At 46.5% G+C, this 9,260-nt stretch overlaps 1 protein-coding gene across 2 annotated transcripts in view; it reads right to left on the bottom strand.

Annotated features, from left to right (window-relative positions):
• Window positions 1-981: 981 nt before the first annotated feature.
• Window positions 982-9,260, bottom strand: part of PPP2CB (protein phosphatase 2 catalytic subunit beta) — a 43,313-nt gene continuing 35,034 nt past the window's right edge. For both annotated transcript variants that reach the window (XM_055143530.1, XM_055143533.1), the window contains exons 6-7: window positions 9,028-9,146; window positions 982-1,786 (exon numbers count right to left, since the gene is read on the bottom strand). In XM_055143530.1, the coding sequence (XP_054999505.1) occupies window positions 1,714-1,786; window positions 9,028-9,146 (192 nt within the window). In that variant the 3' untranslated portion in view covers window positions 982-1,713. The remainder of the gene's footprint in view (window positions 1,787-9,027; window positions 9,147-9,260) is intronic.

The following is a 9,260-nucleotide window of genomic DNA, read 5'->3' as shown; positions in this document are numbered from 1 at the left end:
GACCTTCCACTTACAAGTTCTGCACTCCAGTCAAGTCCATGAAGCCTTCTCCCTCCCCGGCTTTCAGAATTCACCTCATCTCCCCGGAGGCTACAGACTGAGTGGTACAATGGCAGCACACCTACTCTATCTGCAAAAGCAAAGTCCCTCCACTTCTCTGAGGACACGGCTTGTATACTGCCGAGGGGCAGAGCGTAAGTCCAAACTCCACCAGACACACGCCAGACAGACGTCGAACACATCTGCCAGAGCTGGGAAGGCAGAGAAAACATGCACCCGCGCAGCACCCGGAAAGCAGACAGGAGGCGCAGGAGCGCAGATAATCCCCAGCCCAGCCGCAAAGCATGTGCTCTTGGAGCTACTGTCCCAGTCCCAAATGACTGCCCCCTCCAACCTCCCACAAAGGAGGTGCAATAATTTGGAAACCTGGTTCTTTCAGACTTTGGGATCACACAACTGGCTCAGGGCCGACTCCTGGCTGTGCTCAGGTGACCTTGAATGGTACCAGGCATCAAATCCAGAAGGGCCCCAGGTAAAGCAAGAGCCTTCCCCTCTCTGCTATCACTCAGGCCCTGGGGAGCAGTTTTAGAAGACCCGTGGGCAGTGGAAGCAAGAGCACTGGGGTCCATCCCCAGGACTGCATGGTCCCCGGCTGGCAGGAGAGGCCCCAAGCACCACTGGGTATGGTCCCCCCAAAAGTATGGAAGTAGCAGACACCAATGAAATGAAATATTTAGAAATTGTTTTTTTCTTGAGCCTGAGTGAGAGGACAGAGGACAGAGCACTTACCTTGCATGTGGCTGACCTGGGTTCGATCCCTGGCATCCCTCATGGTCCCCTTTTCACCACCAGGAGTGATTCCTGAGTGCAGAGCCAGAAGTAACCCCTGAGCATTGCCAGGTGTGGCTCAAAAAAACAACAACCAAAAAACCCACTTTTTGCCTCTCCTAAAAACAAACCCTATACAAAGAACATTACATGTAAATCACCTCAATACAATTTATTAGGGGACAACAGATTTTCTTATTGTTTCAAAATATTCAAACTTTCATTTAAAACACACCACAGAGTAAGTCGATGTTTTTGTTTAAAATGGAAGGTTTATTTGCTCAGTACACCAAATAGGATACAAGCACTGTCATGACAAATATACAGAAATAGGCAGATCAAAATAAGGCAGATCAAAATAAAACAGTAATTTAGTTTAGAATGAAGGAAAATCTCTTTAAGTGTTATGACAATATACTCCCAAGAAGAATATTTTCTGCAGTTAATTATACATTTCAATAAAATAAAGGGAAATGGATTAAATGGAAGTTAGCTCGCGACTTTTCCTTAAAAATAAAATTCCAACTCTATCAATCCATGCCAGTTAAACACTATCAACTAAAATTTCCAAGTGAGTGCAAGAGGAGATGAAGGAGTTAGTTACCTTTTTTGCTGGAGCAGTCCAGAGGAAAATGGTTACTACAAATACAGCAGGCAAACTGTTAAAACAGACTGATCTAGAACACAGGGGGCTAATTTCAGTCTCAGGATGTGCTAGACGCTCATCATTAGTATGGCACATTTTGGTCCATGATGTGGTTTGATGCTGACACAGATCCCAACTTGTTAGAGAAACTCGTTACTGATGCTTTTTTTTCCTTTTAAATACATGTATCTTAAAAAGCCAGGTATGCTTCCACAAAGGCAGATTTTCCCCAGAGGAGTTTACAGGAAGTAGTCGGGGGTACGCCTGGTAACATGAGGCTCTCCTCGGCGAGGTGCTGGGTCAAACTGAAGGCTAGAGATGAGCAAAAGGCAAAGAGTCAAAGGTCTCACACAATCACAGAGACAGACATCAGAATGCCCTGGTTTCCCAGCATCAATCCTGGGCAAGTCACTGCAGATGTTCTTATACACAGGAAAAGTTCACAGAACTATGGAGAGTGTTTCAACAGACCCACACCCCCTTCTGTGCCCTGGCACAAAAGGTCCGTGATATTACCAGTTACATGGGAGTCCTGAGGGTGTGAGCTCAGGGACTGATGCATGTGCTGTGGGTCCCGGCAGCCCACGAAGCCCACGGCCTGAACTGGGAGGACAAGATGCTGGCGTGGCCCAAACCAGTCACCAACAAGGTCTCCCTGGAGAACCAGGTGCTTGCTCTGCTCTAGATCTTAGAGGACAGTGGTTAAGTCTCCCACTCTACGGATGTGTATCCACAATGGGGCTGGGAGGCCACCAGCAGCTGGTGCACGTGCTTTGCCGGCCCCTAAGGGTCTCTGGAGCCCTGCCCTGCACCAGCTGAAAGCCCCCCAGCTGGTCTATTCTGGTTTTACAGGGTTCGTTACTCTCCCATGCTCTTGACCTGCTCTGTATTCCGGGGCTGGTGATGGTGTACAACCCTTTTGAAATACTGTTAGATTCAGTTCCTAGTATCTTACTGCACACTTGTAGCAAATGCAGAAAACCTGGCTATGTTTTCTTGCAGTGCCTTTTATTTTGATGTCGGGGTAATTAATATAGGCCTCAATGAGCTGGAGGTGTTTTTTTTCTTATTTCTGAAGGTGTTCTGTAAGGATATTCATTCCTTTCTGAACACTGCCAATCCACCAGTGGAACCACTGGGCCTGAGTTTTTCTTTGCAGAGTTTAAAAATTACTTCAATTTTACTTGTTACAGGTATATTCAGATTTTCTTTTTCTTCTTTTTTGGGGTACACCCACTGGTGCTCCGAGTTTACTTCTGAAGGGTGCAAGGCAAGCACCTTCCCTGCTCAACTCCCTCTGCACCCAAGGTGTTCTATTTTTATCTGCATAAATTTCAGTGACTTTCTAGGAATATGTCCATTTCACCCAAGTTCCCCAACTTGTGGTCATACAGGGGCTGCACTCGGCAGACAGCAGCAAGGGGCCCTAACTTGCCAGCTCCTGTCGACACTGAGTGCTCTAAGTCACCAAGCCATCTCGGGACCCTAATTTCTTTCCTTTTGCCCCGTAAGTTCTGGGCCAGACCTGGAGGTGCTTGGAGATCTTCCTGGGGTCACGACCCAGCTTACCAGTTTTTCTTTTTTCTTTTCTTCTTTTATCTTTTTGGGTCACATCGGGTGATGCTCAGGGGCTGCTGGGGATTGAACCCAGGTTGGCCCCACACAAGGCAAACACCCGACCCACTGTACTAGCGCTGCCAGCTCAGTTTCTCCTATTCCAAAAGGCACCGGAGCAAACACACACCAAGGGGCTTAAGGTAGGCCTTGCCTGCATGCAGCTGACCCTGCTTCGATCCTCGGGGCACTGCCATCAAGAGTGACTCCTGGTGGTATTATCCCAACCCTCAAGCCACACCTGTAAAAGGGGATAGGATGATCTGGTAATGTTTCCTTACTCTTTATTTTTAAGTCACCCACAGGGCTTTTCTCATTTTGTTGATTATTTGAAAGAACCACCTTCCTAACATTTCATTTCCACTGTAGGCTTGATTTCCTTCATATCCTTGCAGTGAATTTATTCTGCTTTTCGCTTCTAGGTCCTTAAAGTGCAAAGTTATTTTCAGGCCTTACTCCTGGCTCTGTGCTCAGGGTCACTTCTGGCAGACTTGGGAGACCACCTGGGATGCCCGGGACAGAACCTAGGTCGGCTGTGACAAGGTCAGCACTCTACCCGCTGTCCTATCTCTCTGGCCCCATCACCGTTTTTTCTGGCAGAGGCCTTACCCAGTGGTGCTCAAGAGCTACTGTCCTGTGCCCTGGGAAGATGCTGCCCTGTGGTGCTGGGGACAGACCGAGCATGCGCCTGCCGCATTCTCTTCCAACCCTTCCTCTCTCTTTTATTTTATTAGGTTATTATTTAGGTAATTTTATTACGACTATTTATATTCACAGATTATAAGCTTTTATAATCTGTAAAATGCACAGCTCATAATAGATCATAAATCTCCTTGTCTGCATACTGCTCTCACTGCATCCCAGAAGTTCTAGGTTTCTGCTTTCATTAACTTAAATATATATATATATATATATATATATTTTTCCCCCCCTTTTTGGGTCACACCCTGCGATGCACAGGGGTTATTCCTGGTTCTACACTCAGGAATTACTCCTGGCGATGCTCAGGGGACCATATGGGATGCTGGGATTCGAACCCGGGTCGGCCGCGTGCAAGGCAAATGCCCTACCAGCTGTGCTATTGCTCCAGCCCCAATATATATTTTTTAAATCTTTTTCTTGCGATTTCTCTTTTTGGCCACAGGTTACTGAAGAATGTATTCACTTCCACATATTTATTAGTTTTCTAATTTGTCTTCTTTGATTTTTTGCTTTCATTCCACTGAATTTACAGAATACTCTGCTTGGTTTTAATTTTCTAGTATTTATGGCACTTGGCATATTGTCCCAGCACATGGGCCATACTGGAGAATGTCCCATGCCCATTTGCGAAAGCAGTGCTCTGGGGCTGAGGCCGTGTTACAGGCCACACAGGTAAGGCATACAGTGTTTCCAAGTGTTTCCTTACTGTGCTGTTACTGAAAACACATTAAAATCTCCAACACGCCCTCGGCCCAGATAAATCCGGAGCCGCTGAGCGTGAAGCGGACCCTCTGCGCCTAAAGACTTTGAATCCAAGACTTCTTACAGCAATGCACTGGGACTGTGAGCTGGGCTATGTAATTTCTGGCAGAATTTTCCCTGGACTTTATACAGAAATCCAAAATGTTAAAACTTAACATTTATTAATTGTCAGCAATGTGAAATGGTTCCTTTTGAACAGGTCTGACTTGGGGGGGGGGAAACTCCAAATAATAACAGTAAGTTTTTGTTGAAATATTGAAGGTTATTAATGTAGCAGCCACCTCTCTGGACTGTGAACTAAGCAAAAGCCCCATGCTGGCCGATGCGGCGTGGCGTACACCATACTATGAGGCGCGGGAAGGGGGATGAGGGGGAAAAGAAAAAAAAAAAAGGGAAAAGGAAAAAGGGGGGAAAAAAAAGAGTTATGTACTTGTAGCAGTGGGGCTACATATCTCTTCATTTCCAGCAATGAAAAACTAATTATCAAATGTAGTAGGTCTGTCTCTCTTGGGTGGAAACTCCAATAACTATAGTGAGTTTTGTGTTGAATTATGGAATGTAATCAAGGTAACGAAAAAATGAAGTGAAATTCATTAGTTATACAGTAGGGGGTAGGGGGTGGGGGCGGGGGGTATACTGGGGTTTTTGGTGGTGGAATATGGGCACTGGTGAAGGGATGGGTGTTTGAATATTGTATAACTGACATATAAACCTGAGAACTTTGTAACTTTCCACATGGTGATTTAATAAAAAGTTAAAAAAAAAATCTCCAACAATTATTGTTCCAGTGTCTGTTTCTTCAATACTGTTCATTCTTGTTACAGTTGTCTTCATTGTTAAGTGCACATGTTTGAAATCTTGGGGCATCTTCCTAACATCTAGACTTTACAAATATTAAAAACTTACTGAGGGCCTGGGGTGCAGAGCATTCCAGTGGGGTTGGGAACTTGTCTTGTATCTGTGAACCCCTAGATTTGACCATTTAAAAAACCCAATTTACCAACAATTTTTTTTTTGGGGGGTGCCACACCTGGTTGTGCTTAGGGCTTACTCCTGGCTGTGCACTCAGGAGACCATACTGGGATGTCAGGGGTCAAACCCTGGTCAGGTTCCTACAAGGCAAGTGCCTTACCTGCTGTATGTACTATCTCTTCAGCTTTTGCAACTTGTCAACAACTAAAAACTTAAAAAAAAAATTATTTCGAACGTATGTCCAGCAATGACTTTTCTTTTGAAATTATGTCTGACAGGTTGCTGTTTGTATGGGCTTATCTTTCCCTCACCATTTTACTTTTAGCCAGTTTGTGTTTTGAATTTAAATGGTTTTCATGGATGAAAAAAGTCAGTTCATAAAAATCAAATTAACAACATAAGCTAGAGAAACAGTGTAGGGATTAAAGAGCTTGCCATCCGTGAGGCTGATCCTAGCCGCCACTTCCCCACCTGCTAGATGTGACCCACAAAGAGAACCAGGAGCAGTCCCTGGGCGCTGCATGGTATGGTCCAACCTTCTCCCTTCCCCAGAAAAGGCACAAACAGCACCTTTCTCTCCCCACCAACCTGATAATTTCTGCCTTTTGGATGCATTGCTTAAGCCTTTCATATTTACTATTTCGATATGATTGAAAGTGTCTAAAATTTTTCTGGCTTTCTTTATTAAAAGGGTCCATTATAGTGCTCCTTTTAAATTCCTTTTAGTGTTTGCTTTTACAGCTTAAAAATGCATGATAAAATTTTAATTTAGATTTATACTCATTTAACTCTAGTGTATAACTGAAACGTACTCCATTCACATAGCTCCTTTCCTTTTTTTTTTGGCTTTTTGGGTCACATCCAGCAAAGCTCAGGGCTTACTCCTGGCTCTGCACTCAGTAATTACTCCTGGCAGTGCTCAGGGGACTATTTGGGATGCTGGGGATCGAACCCGAGGCAGCTGTGTGCAAGGCAAATGCCCTGTCTGCTGTACTATCTCTCTGGCCCTTCCTTTCCATTTTTGATTGCTACGGACGTTGTACAGTATTTTTACAGTATGTTTCTGGAAGAAGTGAAGGAAGAGTATTTACGAACTATTTTTACGGTAGTTGTCTCACTTTATTTTCTTTAAATTCTTCCTTTGAATTCAAATTTCCATCTGGTGTCATTCCCCAACTCCAGTATAACATTATCACCCACCCACCTCATCTGTGCTGTTACTATCAGACATACTATGTTTCTATATACATTTCTTCTAAGTTCAACTCTACACAAATAGAGCCATATTATTTTAAGCAACTTGTCTTAAAGCTGTTAAGAAAATGCAACTGTAGCGTTTTCCTAGTGCCAGTGGCTGTGTTTTATTCCTTTCTGGCATCTGTTTTCTGAAATGGCCGGCAGATACTCAGGGCCTACTCCTGGCTCGGTGCTGGGGGTGATTCCTTGTGTGTAGGTCAGACCCAGCCCTCCTGAATGTACAGCACGTGCTCAGCCACTGTGCCATCTCAGTGCGTAGGGTGTTTGGCTTGCACATACGTGGCTGGCCCGGGCTCCATTCCCACCACCACATATGGTTCCCCAAGCCCTGCCAGGGTGGCCCCTGAGCATAGGACCAGGGGTATGTTCTGAGTGCTGAGTGCGCAAACAAAACCCTTTTGGTTGTTTTAATTTTTGGTCCCTTAAGCACATTCAGTAGGTGTGCTGCTGAATGCCTCTAGATGTCAGGGGTTTTCTGATGGAGTTCTTTCTTTAGTCTGACTCACTTCACCTCTCTTACTACCTACCTTCAAGACATTCTGTGACATACCTAGCTAAGAATTTCATTGACTATTAAGTTAGAGTATGCCTAGCTTTGTGGATGTGCAGAATAATATATTACCAAGTAGAAGTTCATTTTTTCTTCGTAGTCAGGCTAGTGAGCTGGCTCCTAAATGGAGTAGTCATCAACTTAACAGTTTGGGGTGTACGTTATAATTCAACAGATGCACGTCCGATGAATGATCATAATAACTATACTAAGTCAACATTCATTTTTAAATTGTAAATTTTCCTCTCATTACATGAGCACATTTAAGATTTAGTTTCTTAGCCTCAGGGTGTGGCTCAGTGGCACACTGCCAGCCTCACAGCGTGAGACTACAAACGACCCCTGGCACTGCCCCATATCACTCAGTGTAATGAGCACTGCAAATGCAGCCTCTGGGATAACAAGCAAGTGTGCTGTGAGCAGTGCAACCAACCAAGCCCGTGAGCACCTCTGCCAAGAAAGCGTGCAAACTCCAGACACTGTGGCAACAACGAAGGGAAAGGGGGAGTATGTGAAAAGGGGGTTGTTCCAAAGATCCACTGTCTAGGTGACTTTCAAATAGACAGGGCTGAGAGACAGCACAGCGGGGGGGTGGGGGGGGCATCTGCCTTGCACAGCAGGTTCGTCCCCAGAATCCTGCATGGCCCCTGGAGCATGTCCAGGAGTGATTCCTGAGTGTAGAACAGGAGCAAACCCTGAGCATGACTGAGTGTGGCCCCAAAACCAAACAGACAAGGAAAATCAGATATATACACAGGGGCTGGAGAGTGACCTCCGTGGGCTCACACAGGAGCCCTGGGTCCAGTCCCTGACACTGTATGGCCCCAGAGCAAAGCCTGGAGTGTCTCCTAGGACAGAACCAGGGAAGGAGGCCCTGAGCACTGCTGGGTGAAGCCCCCCAGGTGAGAAGATGAAGCTCCTCCCGGGACTTGTTCGTGGGTTGGAGTGTGCCTGGAGACTGCCCGCCCCCTCCTGCCCACTCAGTGCCGCCCTCTGCCCGGGCGGTTAGCAGCACGCTGCTGGGGCAACGAGTAGAACCCTGCAGGCTGTCCAAGGAGATCAGGCGGAGTCTTAGCCCACCCACCCGCACCCTGAGGAACAGAGCTGCGGGCCAGGGTGAGAATATGGCCGGGAGAGCACCTGCCATGCAGGTAACCCAGGCCGATTCCCCGTGTGAAGGGCCCGGACTAAGCCCTGAGCACTGTTGGCTGTAGTCCAAAACCCAATCAAGGAAACACAACAGAGCGGAGCTGCGATCCAGGACTGATAAGAAAGATGTGCTGGTACTGCCCCACCTCTGGTGCAACCACATCCTTAAGCTGGGGCAGGGACAGAGAACAGAACTGTGCAGTCCTGCTGTAGAGGAACTAGAGTATGGGAAGCCTGTGGCTCAGATCCTGTAAGGGACCTCCTGAAGCTCAGATGCTCTTGAGTGTTTCTCTGCTAGATACCAGGAGAAGATTTCTCTAGTTATGTGACTCTGTTGGGAAGAGGGCTTGCACAGGATGTCCCACGGCACACAGACCAGGCTGCATAGTCCAGGCGGATCTGCTCCCTCCAGCCTGCCGGGCTCCAAGGAGGGTGAGCACGTGTGCTAATGGAGGCCTGGGGGGTCCCTTCTGGGCACCAGCAAACACAACAGAGACCACTTCACAGTGACTACAACTACACCCACAACTGTGACACTGTTACTTACAAGGAGTACTTCAAAGTATCGTCTAATTCCATGATAGCAGCCTGGTTCCCACAGCGGTAACAGTAATTGGGTGCGCTGAAGATGGTGACCACGTTCCGATCATGGCACCAATTGTAGCCCTGCAACATTCAGGGAATAACAAATCAGTATCTCCCACTCCAGAATGACAATGCTGGCAGGCACAGGTTTTTGAAAGGAAGCTTAAGCATTACACTGTCCCTGGACACCGTCTC

This window comes from Sorex araneus, chromosome 1, assembly GCF_027595985.1.
Source record: "Sorex araneus isolate mSorAra2 chromosome 1, mSorAra2.pri, whole genome shotgun sequence".
In the NCBI taxonomy this organism is placed as follows: Eukaryota; Metazoa; Chordata; class Mammalia; order Eulipotyphla; family Soricidae; genus Sorex; species Sorex araneus.
This window is presented reverse-complemented; position numbering and strand designations above follow the sequence as displayed.